The sequence below is a fragment of the Sarcophilus harrisii genome, chromosome 3 (genome assembly GCF_902635505.1).
Source record: "Sarcophilus harrisii chromosome 3, mSarHar1.11, whole genome shotgun sequence".
Lineage (NCBI taxonomy): Eukaryota > Metazoa > Chordata > Mammalia > Dasyuromorphia > Dasyuridae > Sarcophilus > Sarcophilus harrisii.
Window position 1 is genome coordinate 320,706,742 of NC_045428.1, and position 13,076 is coordinate 320,719,817.

Genomic DNA, 13,076 nt, shown 5'->3' on the forward strand with positions numbered 1-13,076 from the left:
ATTCTTAATTCTTCCAATATTTGCCTCTCTGTAACTTCCATCAGTTTGTCTGTGGCTGAAAAGACAAAGTCTTTTCCCACAAAATATGTGAACTATTTCAATATTTTTCAATTATTGAATTTTAATTATTGAATACTTCAAATATTTGAATTATTTAAGTCTTCTCTTCTCCAAGGTAAACTTTCAAATTCCTCCATCTGATCTTTGCATGGAATTGTTCTCATCTCTCTCACTTTTTTCATCCCTTTCCCCTTGTCAATGGCTTTAATATGGTCTAAGGGCAGGGCAGAGCACAAAGATCAGCAGGTTTTTGTTATAGTCCTTAGATTTAATTAAAGAAGCCCAGGATCCCATCTGCTGACTTTTTAGCTGCTCTGAAATACTTGTATATTTGTCCATATGAACTCTGAGGAGACTTAAGGGTCAGATAAATTAAATCACCTGCCCAGGGCTACATGGCAAATAAGTACAAATGGTGGAGCTAAGTCTGGACCCCAAATCTTCTGATTCCAAGTTCTTTCCTCTCAGGCTACTATTGCACATTTGTCTTTTGTATATCTTGGGAGTTAGAAGATCCATGGTTAGAAGGAATTGTATTCAGATATTAGTTGTACCGTACGCCATTTTCCTTGAAGCTGTAATTCCCATTGCTGGACACATGTATCTTGAATTCTTTTGTGAGAATTGGATGCTGCTTTAGTTTCCACAGAATTATGAAAAGTAAATTTCTCTATGAGAAATGAAACTTAAATTAGAAAAATAAAATTGAAACCTAAGAAATGGAAGCTAGGACTTGGAACAAGGAAACAAAACTAATAAAAGGAAAATACAGTCAGAGATGGGGATTTAGAAGAAGAAAACACATTGAAACATTGTAAAATGTACTCAGAGGTGGGGACATAGAATGAGAAACACATTATAAAATATAATTAGAGGTGGGGAATTTGGAAAGAAAATGTGGTGATGTGATCAGAGGAGGAGACAAAGTCATAGGAGGGATTGTACTTTTCAGATAGGATAGTACTCAGCCAATAGGGAATCAGGGGAAAGACTGTCCAAATAAGGCAAAGGCCAAGGAAGAAGTAATGATATAAGCAGGAGAAGTAATAGTATAATATAATATTATGATATGAGATTCACACTCATGTGGGGGAATTTCATGATTGTGACCTATGTGGTACTCCATCAATGGGGAATCAGGGGAGGGATTTGAGTTTTGGGTATAAAAAAAAGTTAAGTATTGAATCCAAATGGTCCTATTCCATTGGATAGTTACTTCTGCAACTGTATAATTAAAAACTTTTAACTTCACCTTTCCCCAGTCCAATAAATTATTTCTTATACTATCATTCTGCTTTGACCATGTCATTGAACTGACTAGTCAAAACTGAGACTTATCTGTCTGAATTGATGGATCAATTTATTAATCAATGAAAATGGAACAAGTATCCAAATTAGGTTCTTATATTGTAAGCTACTTGAGTTTAAAAATGTTTTGTTTTTGTTTTGTTTTGCATTGGTTTTTAGCACAATTCCTGGCACAAAGTGGAACATTCAGTGTTTATTGACTTACTGACAGAAAGCACAGAGCAGAATCTTTAATCAGCTAGAGTTTGAAAATTAGATAGGAGACAAGACATATATGCATGATAAATTTCTTATTAGGGATTGCTTCAATTTTTTGTTTTTTCCCTCTAGTTCCTAGCACAGTGAGATTATCTAAACACATATGAGATATCTAAAATGCTTGTTACTTGATTGGTAGGACAGAGACAATAAAAAGGACAGTGTGATAGATCTTTGGAGTGGGAGAGATCATTGTGGACTGAGGAGGAGGAGGAGGAGGAGAAATTTGGTAAAGGGACCTGAATGATCAAACAAACAAACAAACAAATAAATAAAGTGATTAAATTAGCATGTACCAAGCACTGAGCCAAGTGATGGGGATCCACATAGCAAAGATGATTCCTGCTTTCAGAAAGCTCATATTGTGATGGGGGAGATGATACATATAGGAGATTTCAGCTGGGAGTCAGGTGGATTAAAGGGATAGTGGCAAGGCAATGGTAATATATCATCTTGGTATCTTTTTCACTCATAAAGCCATATTACTTTCTGATGTGGAATCATTTCATTTTTGCCAAGGATGTTGAAGTTTTGGATTTTCATAGGAAACTCTGGGAAGTCTGTCCGAGGCATGAGAAACAATAGGAGTAAAGCTAGGAAGATGTGAATAAGCATGATGCATTCATGAGATGATGAAATTATATTTAATTATAGCAAAGGCTATGGGTTAGGGGAGTAGATTGAGGAAAGATTAGAAAAGTCAGGTAGGACCTGGCAGTTGAGTCCCTTGAATGTCTGGCTAAGAAGAGTGGACTTAGTTGATTTATTTTGAGTAGTTTATATATTTCTGTAGACACCGAAATACTTCCATAATCCTGGAAGAATAGAAAAACAAAAGACTTACCTGTGAGAAATAAAAAGGAACAGCAGTAACATTGATGGTTACTGGAGCTGGACTCTGAAATTCACAGAAGGGGAGCACATGCCAGGAGTCTATTCCCCGAATTCACATGCATGCACTCCAGCACATGTACTCCATGGTGTCAAAAAAGCTGACTGAACCTGACATCTTAAGCAGCCCTGATCAATCACTAGGTTGGAAGGCACCAAGGGGCAGCTCCTTGTCATAAAACATTCACTGCCCCCAATCAATAAGAACTATGGAATGCTGAGTCCTTAGGGGCGTCACAGTCAAACTGAATAAATCACCTGCTATTCCAAATGGCACTGGTTGACTGCCAGTCCAGTAAGTTCCCTAGCTGACTGCCTTCAACAGGGCTGGGATCAAGTGTAGAAACAATGAACTGGAAGCATTTGTTTGTTTTTGCCACCGAGGGAGCCAAGATGGTTGTATTTGAGCTAGGGCAGAAAGAAGTCTGATATGCTCCCTGGACTTGGGCAACAGACCAGGACAGAACTGTGAAGTTAGCTGTCTTCTTGGAACAGGGGAAAGATGATTGGTATTAGAATTAGAGCATTGGGTATGAGTCTTGATTCTAATATTTACTAGTCTATGAATCTAGCTATATCCCTAAATCTGTTGTGTCTTTTATAAAATAGGAATAATAATGCTTATATTACCTATTTCATAGGGTTATTGTGAAGAAAGCACTTTGTAACACTTAAAGGGAAATATAAATATGAAATATTAATATTACTTGATCCTATGGCCTTCCTGACCTTTTTTTTTTTTCTGTGTCCAAGGATTTCTGATATACCTAGTTGTATTCTTTACCTATTCTCATACTGTTTTGGGGCCACTGGTCCTGAATCTAGTGTATTTGGAGAAGTGGGGTGGTCATTGTACTGCCTTAGCTTTAGAGTATACCATAGCAGGGGTCCTCAAACTACGTCCGCGGGCCAGATGCAGCAGCTGAGGACGATTATCCCCCTCACTCAGGGCTATGAAGTTTCTTTATTTAAAGGCCCACAAAACAAAGTTTTTGTTTTTACTATAGTCTGACCCTCCAACAGTCTGAGGAACAGTGAACTGGCCCCCTATTTAAAAAGTTTGAGGACCTCTGTGTCTAAAGCTTTATACTAGGAGCTCCCCAGTTGCTATTTTTAGGTTGCCTCTATTTTCTGTTGTTCCTTGAATGTCTCCAATTAAGCTGTACCTTAAGCCTTTATCTCTGCTTAATTAAGAGGCCTAGTACTTTTTTCATCTATTTGTTCATTTGGTTTTTCTATGAAGTTACTTTAAATTTCCTCAATGGACACAGGAATCATATTTTAGAGTTCATGACATAAGGGAGGAAACACTGAGACTTGTCTAAAGTATATTTTAGCTTTAAGTAAATTTCAAAAAGTTTGGAAGAAAAAAAAATGGACTGAGACTCAAAAAGGGAAGTTGACTCACAAAGGATGGGAAGTTCTCAAGAAAGATATTATACTGGCACAGTAATAATTCTGATGAGCAACAAAAAAGACTTGGAGGTGGGGATAGCAGGGCGGAGACGTGGAGAAGCATATAAGGAGACCAAAGTGTTTGCAGGTGAATTTTTGTAGAGAGAAACCTGAAACTCAGATTTTCAAAAGGACATGAACAATGGAAAAGCACAGGAGTATGAACAAGAAAAAATATGAGCCTGGAATTTAACTATAATGGTGTCAAGAAAGGTAAAGCCTATAGTGAATTAAAATCTTTCTAGTTGCTTGAAGTACTTTCTCCTTGACTTGTTAAATGTGGAATTTGTCTATAATATTTAAGAGTTTTTATTTTGGGTTCTCTTTCAGGAGTTGATCAGTGGATTCTTTCAATTTCCATTTTACCTTCTAGTTCTAAGATATCAGGGCAGTTTTTCTTGATAGTTTCTTGAAAGATGTCCAGGGTCTTTTTTCTGACTTTCAGGTAGTCCAATAATTCTTAAATTATCTCTCCTGGATCTAATTTTCCAGGTCAATTATTTTTCCAATGAAGTATTTTGCATTTTCTTTTAAAAAAAATCTTTTGACTTTTTGAATGATTCTTGATGTCTCACAGAGTCATTGGCTTCCACCTGCCCTATTCTAATTTTTAAGGAATTTTCTTAGATTTTGTACCTCCTTTTCCATTTAGCCAATTCTATTCCTTAAGGAATTTTCTTCAGTTAATTTTTTTCCTTTTCCAAACTGTTGGCTCTCTTTTGCATATATGTCATTTCTTTTCCCAATTATTTTTCTCTGCTTTAAAAAATTTTTTTTAGCTCTTCTAAGGAGGGTTTTGGAATTGAGACCAATTCTTTGAGGTTTCACATGTAGGCATTTTAATGTCCTCTTCTGAGTTTATATTTTGATCTTCCCAGTCATGATAGCGGCTTTCTATGGTCAGGGCTCTTTTTTTGCTCATTTTAGCCTATTTTGTGGCTTTTAAAGTTGACTACTGGCCTGGGGATTATGGGTCTGGTCACTGGCTTTCTGTCACCAACTCTCAGGTGCTGGCAAATTGTCTGTTGTGTTGGGGTGCCTAACCTAATTGTGCTGTTGTCCCTTAGTTCCAGGGCCAGCAGTTTGCTGGGTGCACTGGGGTTCCCAGTTGGTGTGCTGTGCTACTGAACCCTTGAATCAAGACTAAGGGACCTCAGCTGCTATCTGTGCTGTGACTAAGAGGCTCCTGCTATATTCCCCAGATACTGTCTATCTGGGGCTGTACTCCCCTTATACCCAAGTGAGACATCTTTCCTGAAGTTCTTTTAAGTTATCTTAGGCTAGAAAATTGTTTCACTATCTTTTTTTAAATTCTATCACTCCAGAATCTGTTTAGAAGCTTGATTTAACATTGTTTCTGAGGGAAACTAGGGAGAGTTCAGGCAATTTCTTGACTTTTTTTCTGCCATCTTTGCTTACTCCATCAAGAGTTTAAATCTTAAAAAAAAACCCCCAAAAACATGACTACAAAAAAGGACTTTTAAAGCTATCAGTTATAGATTAGTTGAAGAGAAATGGGTTGCATGGCTTTACAGATTGGTTGATCTGGATCTGGTTCAATAACAACCCAAAGAATGATTGCAGAATAACAATTAGGGAAGGAGTCTCTAATGACATCCTGGAGGGCTCTGTTCTTAGCCTTATTCTGTGGAATATTTTTAACAGAGACTTGAATAAAGACATTTGTCAGTACTAATTAAGCTCATTGGAAGAATACATTGTGTATGTGGAAGAGACTGGAAAAACAGGCTACTTATTCTGTGAACACTTACATTACACCTTTCCTGTCACTTCTGCAGGTTTTAGCTGAACTCCCAAATTTCCTCTATATCCTTTTCTTGGATAATAAGCTTTTAGTCTTGGTTTGTATCTTTTTCAGCATTTCTTACCTGTGTTTCTTTCTTGTGCTATTAGAGACACATATATTCTATTGATAGGTGATAGTTTGGACTTGGTGAATACTTTGAGATTCTTTCTCCACTTAAAAATTTGGTATATCACCCACAATATCTGCAACAACGGCACACAAATATATCTTCCTACAATACTATCACAAAATTTAAATACTGAAGGAAGCTTACATGTTTTTAGGTTATGGAAGTAGAGTTTAAGTAACTTATTCCCAGTCATAGTTAATAAGGAGCAGAGCTGGAATTCAAACTAGAGTCTTTTGACCTCTCAGTCTAGTGGTAGATAAAAATACTTGGAGGCATAACTCATGCATTAGATGACTGAATTGGGATTAAGAAGGATCAATATTGGCTGGAGTGATGGACTAAAACCAACAAAAAGTGTCTCCCTCAGGGACCCAGGCATTCAGTCTCCAGTCCCAATATCCTCAATGATTTCTGGATATGGATGGCTATTTTTAACATGAAATTATTTATTTCTCTTATGACTCTCACAAAATTTTTCTATTTTGTTAATAGATTTCTTTATATAATGAACTCTAGCACCAGAAGGTTGTTTTCCAATATTATTTCTTTTCTTCTTCTCTGGTCATTTCCTCCCCTGACTGTGAAGAAAGTAATTGAGAAGATAGTTTTTTTACTGGGATAATTATCAGTGATTCTGTTGGTTCAAGAGGTGGTGCTCGTTTTGTTACTGATAGTTGGGATGACAATGGTGAGTGAGGTAATGGTGTTGGGGGTGGTGGTGGTGGTGATGGTGGTGACTGTGCTGGTAGTGGTGCTAGTGTTGGTCCTGGTGCTGGCCCATTCAGCTCTCCAAAGTCCTTCTCAATCTGCAGGGGCCTCCACCAGAAGTAATATAATCTGGAATTGAGAAATAGGAAAGAAATGAGTTCAAACAGAGTGAAGGATGAAATTTGTCTACTTAAGAGGACAGTGGTCGTTTAGTAGGAAGGCGATAGGGAAGCTTCTTCAAAGCTGAAGAAGAGCTGGATGGGGTGAGTGGAGAGGTAGAGGTCAGGAGTTAGAATCTGGGGATAGTTCTCATTTATTTAAGTACTCACCCAGATCCAAATGTTGATACAAACACACAGAGGATGAAGATGATAGAACTTCCAATCCAAAGGGTCTGTGGCAGTTGGGTATCTGGAGAGGGTCAGCATAGGGGGACGTGAGCTTAAAGTGAACAGTCGGGGTCAGCAGTCCTGTGGAGTCAGAGCTCAGTCCTTGTTGGCAGAAGTCAGTCAGTGGTTTTGGGACTTAGAGATCAGGGTATCACTTACCCTTACAAAGAACGGCGTCGTTGCAGGTCACATAGTACTTCTTACAGCTGATGCAGTTGGCTACCTCTACAGGAGGACCTGGGACTGGTGGGTGGGCGTGAACTAGGTTTAGACTTGGAAGGGAGCTTCCCGCACCAGCCCCTTGCCGTCACCCTGACCCTGATGTACTTACCACAGGATGGACTGCAGGCTGTGGGAAAGGCAAGATGGTAGGAAAATTGCCACTGCTGGAGTGGGGGTAGGATGGGGCTAGGTCTGTGGAAGGCAGAACTAGGGAAAAGACTAAGGGGAGGAATTAGAAAAGGGCTCTGGGGATGTGCAGTCAGAAGCAAAGTAAGTGATGGGGAAGGGGGGGGAGAGAGAGAGAGAGAGAGACAGAGAGAGAGACAAGAGAGAGAGAGAGAGAGAGATAGAGACAGAGACAGAAAGAGACAGATAGAGAGAGAGACAGAGACAGAGAGACAGAGTGAGAAACAGAGAGACAGAGAGAGATAGAGACAGAGTCGAGAAAGAAAGAGAGAGAGAGAAAGTGAGAGAGAGACACACACACACACACACAGAAGCAGAGAGACAGAGAGAGAAACAGAGAGACAGAGAGAGACAGAGACACAGAGAGAGAAACAGAGAGAGAAAGAGAGAAAGACACACACACACACAGAGACAGAGAGACAGAGAGAGGGAGAGAGAGAGAGAGACAAAGAGAGAGAGATAGAGAGACAGAGACAGATGAGACAGAGAGAGACACACACAGAGAGACAGAGACAGAGACGAGACAGACACACACACACACACACACACACACAGACAGAGAGAGAGATAGAGCCAGATAAGACAGAGAGAGACACACACACACACACATACACACGGGGAGAGAGAGAGAGAGAGAGAGGGAGGGAGGGAGGAAGGGAGTGTGTGTGTGTGATTTTTAGGATCATAGTATTTAAAGTTAGAAGATCTTTAGGCACCATCTACTACAATTACCTCATTTTACAGATAAATAAACTGAGACCCTGAACAGGTTTAAGTGATTTGTCAAAATTATATAGGCAGTAATAGCAGAAGCAGAATTAAAATTTAGCTTTGATTTTTCCTAATCCTTTTTAATCTTGAGTTTACAATACTTTTGACCATACCCTCTTCCTGAATATTTTCCTTTTGGCTTCTATGATATTGCTCTAACCAGGTTCTCCTACCTTTCTGATAATTCTCTCTCTTCTTTGAATCATTATTCATTTCCTTACAGATTAGCCTGAGTGTCTTTAGGACTTTCTTCTGGACTTTTTTTTTTTTTTTTTTTAGCAGTTTACACTCCCTTTCTCAGACATTCAGTTAGCTCCCATGGATTCAAGCATTAATTTTACACAAAACACTTCCAAATTTCCATCATCATCATCATCTTTTTTCTTCCTTTCTTCTATTTTTTTCTTCTTCTCTTTTTACTCCTTCTCCTCTTTCTTCTTCTCCTCCTCTTCTTCCTCTTCCTTCTTCTCCTCTTCCTCCTCCTCCTCCTCTTTCTTCTTCTTCTTCTTCTTCTTCTTCTTCTTCCTCTTCCTCTTCCTCTTCCTCCTCCTCCTCCTCTTCCTCTTCCTCCTCTTCCTCCTCCTCCTTCTTTTCTTCTTCCTCCTCCTTTTTCTTCTTCTTTCTTATCTTCTTGTTCTTTTTTGGTCTTGTTCTTCTTGTTCTTGTTCTCATTCTTCTTGTTCTTCTTTCTTCCACCATAATGACAATTACAACTACTACATCTATCTGTCTGTCTGTCTATCTATCTATCTATGTGCCCATGTTTATCTTTAGCTCAATCCTGTACTTCAGTCATGATTTAACAACTGTTTACCAACTGTTTTCTAGTATTTTTTGGGTAGATAGTAAGAATCTTGAACTCAATGGAATTCATTGTCTTTCTCTCCAAGTTTCTCCTTCAAAGTTTCCTATTTCTGTTCAGGGTACCACTAGGATGGGCTGGAGCCAAGTCTTACTGATTTTTAAATTTTCAGTCTGAACAAATTGGCAAATACAACAAATCACAAATTGATTTACTGTTTTGTTGATTGTCTAGACTTAAGAGAGCAATGGATAGAATGTTAATATTGTAGAATCAGAGGTGTCAAACATACTGATAAATCTTGCAGATTATAATGGGGAATGTTTAACAAAATCAATGAAAATACAACATGGATAATGTTAATTTGTGGTTTCATTTCCATTTGAATTTAGCACTGCTGAATTATAGATCTAGCTTAAAGGTATGTCTTTTTTATTTATTTTTTTTTTTTTTTGAGATCTGGTTAAGCATTTATTAGCATACCTCTGGGCACTACTGTATTAGATACTATTAGGTAGGCAGACAAACTTAGTCATCCTAAACTTTTTACTTTGTTTCTATTCAATCAGTTGCCAAATTTTACTGTCTGTCCTCCATAGCATCTACAGCTTCTTTTCTTTCCTTTTGTTCCAATTTCTTCCAGCCCTTATCACTTTTCATAGACTACTATGATAGCTTTTGTTGTCAGGTCTTTCTGATCTCAGCCTCTCCCTTTTGATTCATCCTTCTCCATATAGTTGTCAGGTTTTTTCTGAAGAAGAAATTTGACCATGTCACTCTCCTGCCCTTAAACCTTTGGTATTTTTCTATCATAAACTCCTCAAGGCTCTCTCCAATCCAATTTTCAGCCTTATTTTATACTTTTCTCCTCACAAACTCTGTGTTCCAGCTAAACTGGATAGTGTTGGTTCCCAGACTTACACCTGTATACATTCCCCTCCATCCATCTTCAAGGCCTGGAATATTCATTCTTATCTCTGTTCCTCAGAATACTTGTCTGTCCTTAAAGTTCAGCTCAAGTGCTACTTCTTTCATTTAGCTTTCTCTGATTCCCCAACTTGTTAGTGCTCTGTCCCTTTTCAATTTCCCTTGGTGTTATTTCTGTATGTATGCTCTTAAATGAGTGTTAAATGAAATTTCTATACCATAGAAAGATAAGAAAGGGAAGTGAACTGAATTGGAGATGCTTAGAAAGTAGGGGAGAGGACAAGAAAAAGGGTGAATGAGATGTATGATTTAGATTCTTGGTTCCTATGTCTCTGACAAGAGTGGGAGACTGGAAATGAGGCCAGACTGTTGATCCTGACCCCTCACCCTTGTTCTTTAGCTCCTGAGCTGCCCTCTGCAGACCCTGAAGAAATATCCTCCCATGGATCTGAATTTTGTTCAAGAGCCTGGTCTTATCTGGGTAGAGAAGAATTTAGGAAAGAGAGACACACATATTCATACATATCAGTAGTGAGCTGGCAAATGTTTAACAATCTGCTCTCTGAAATAAAAGAATACTTATGACACTTTTAAGGTAACTGAATTATTAACATTTCCCCATCACTTTCTTAAGTTTAAAAATCAACAAAACAATAAATCAAGCTCTAATTTGTAGCATTTGCAGATTTTTGTTACAAATACCCATTGAAAATTTATTAGTTGGTATCTCTTCCCCACACGGTTAATGGTTAAATTCTTCCCTCCAGGACAACCCTTGAACACCAGACCTTGCCTATCCACCCCTGCTCCAACTCTAGGAAAGCCAAGCTTTGGATTCCCTCACCAGACCGCCATTCCTTAATTGCAACATGTAGGTGATTGAAGAACAAGGCAGTTTCCTCTTCTAGATGGGCACGATCTGAAGGGAAGAATGTGGAAGATATTGAGTCAGGGGATCTTCAAATTTCCAAAATGGAAAGGATTGAGGGTGGGACACAATGTTCTCTTTCCCCTCTCACCGAGAAATGGGGGATTGACTGGGACATTCTTCTTGAGAAGTAGCATTCGAAGGCAGGTAGAAAGATACAAAGGTGGCTGACGGGAGCCCCAGAGTATCTCTAAGTCGTATTGTACCAGTGGGAGCAGGTCTGGCCAGCATCGGAGGCAGGAGCCTTCCCCTAAGGAAGGAAAAAGGGAGCTAAGCAGAAGAAGGATCATCAGGAAAAGCAGCACCAGTTGGCCACTCCCCTTCTATGACCTTGACAATCATCTCCCATCACATTCCACCTGGAACTGGAGCCGTGGTCTTCTTAAATATCAGGTTCTTTCTCTCCAGTCCAGTAACAGCCAAGGGAATAAAAAGAGAGATCCTGGGCACAAGTAGCTTAGGGGTGGACTAAGACTGTAAGGATTTGGGATAGAAGAAAGGAAGGTTAGAATGAGCGATGGGGTGATAGATTGATCAGGTTGTGGTGGAGGGTGTAGACACAGCTTGGGTTTTTCTCTGGTGACTTACTGTGGTTTTCATGTGAAAGTCACTGAAAACTATTTAGAATGAAAATTTAGCACCTTCTGGCATTAGCTTGAGTTAATTTAAAATTTATTTGTACCTACTTAAATAGAGATTAGTTTGCCTCTATAAAGTTGTTAGCTTGGGAAGAATTCAATATATATATATATATATATATTATATATATATATATATATATATATTAGTCTATCAATGTTATTTTTTTATGCTTTCAAATAGAATGAGTGTTTCTTTTCGGCAAGCCCAAGGAGACCTACTCATTCCTCTGACTGTGCCTTACTTTACCTGAAAACAAGGTTCCCTTTCCCAAGGATTTCCAGAACAACAGTAAGCTAGTTCACAAGGAGCAGGCCCTATGCAATCTTTACCCTGAGTCACAAGATCATGGTCCTCTCCACCAGAACAAAGTAGTCCAAGACAGGGGTGAGCATGTATATAGATCTATTAGATATGCCATAGTGGAGAGAACAGTGTCTCTGGAAGCAGGATTGAGGTTCAGATCACATCTCTTAGACTTATTTTTTGGGTGATCTTGTCTCTAAGAATTGATTTCTTAATTAACTTTTTTAAAATTTCAGTTAATTCATATGCAAAATGGGGTTAGATTAAATGACTACCAAGATTGATTCCAACTCTATGATTTTATAAGCATAATTTGTGGAGGAATAATATAATTTTTCTTAATTTCAGTACATGTTGGATCAACTGCATCATAGTTATCTTATCTCTCTTATTAGAACATAAGTACCTTGAAGGCAGGGACTTGACTTTTGTTTTTCAAAACCTTAGCAGATTGCAAGCCCTTAATCAATTCTCATTCAATCATCTTTCCTCCATTTCATGAGGAAGGCACTTACTTCCCACACATATTTAGATTTGGACCAATCCTTTTACAACTTAGTTTTGCCATAGTCCCCCACTTTATCACATTGTGGTCTTGCCTTGGGAAGGGAAGCAATAAAAATAAGGTAGTACAGAAACATTTTAGTGGCAATAAACCAGCATTATAGCATACTTAAGTATGAGAGAATTGGCTCTTAATTGTCAGAGCCCTTGGCTGCCTAGAGCTAAGCAGAAGTGGTGGGTAGGGGATGATTAGTTTACTGTCTGCCATCATAGACCTCAGGCTGATTCTTATTTCAAATCTCCATGTTTCTCTCCTAATGCTGATCTGTGGCTAAGCTCCTTGGTTTTGGATTCTATTGTTCTTTTATTCAGACTATGATGAAATTTTGTTGATTTCTAACTCTGTTAATTGGTTGCTGTTTTTATACCTATATCAAGGGATACTTTCAGGTACAATCTCTGCCAGAAGAAATATTTATTCTGTTATATTTATATTTCTATATAAAAACTTTACATATTGGCCTGACTGGTTTTTTATAACTTTAAAATCCAAATACAATTTTAAAGTTTTTATTGACTTCTATATTTAGATGGTATAGACAGATTTTAGTTGTCATTTTTTATGCTAAATGAATCTAGTTCTGCTAACATGGCTGCTTCATTTTCTTATTGCTATTTGACCCTCTTAATCATCTAATAATTTCCAATATATTCCAATTGCCTCCCTACTCTCTAGAGCAGTGAAGTCAAACTTAAATAGAAATGAATCCCTTTTGGTGGCGTTT

General features: G+C 38.3%; 1 protein-coding gene across 1 annotated transcript; it reads right to left on the bottom strand.

The window, feature by feature from the left end:
* Window positions 1–6,337: 6,337 nt before the first annotated feature.
* On the bottom strand, window positions 6,338–11,162 carry TEX51 (testis expressed 51). Its single transcript, XM_031959881.1, has 7 exons — window positions 10,934–11,162; window positions 10,759–10,833; window positions 10,302–10,391; window positions 7,338–7,355; window positions 7,166–7,249; window positions 6,947–7,028; window positions 6,338–6,746 (listed from the first exon to the last, which is right to left on the bottom strand). The coding sequence occupies exons 1-7, from the start codon at window positions 11,130–11,132 to the stop codon at window positions 6,449–6,451; spliced, it is 846 nt and encodes a 281-aa protein (XP_031815741.1). The 5' UTR covers window positions 11,133–11,162; the 3' UTR covers window positions 6,338–6,448.
* Between the last annotated feature and the right edge of the window lie 1,914 nt (window positions 11,163–13,076).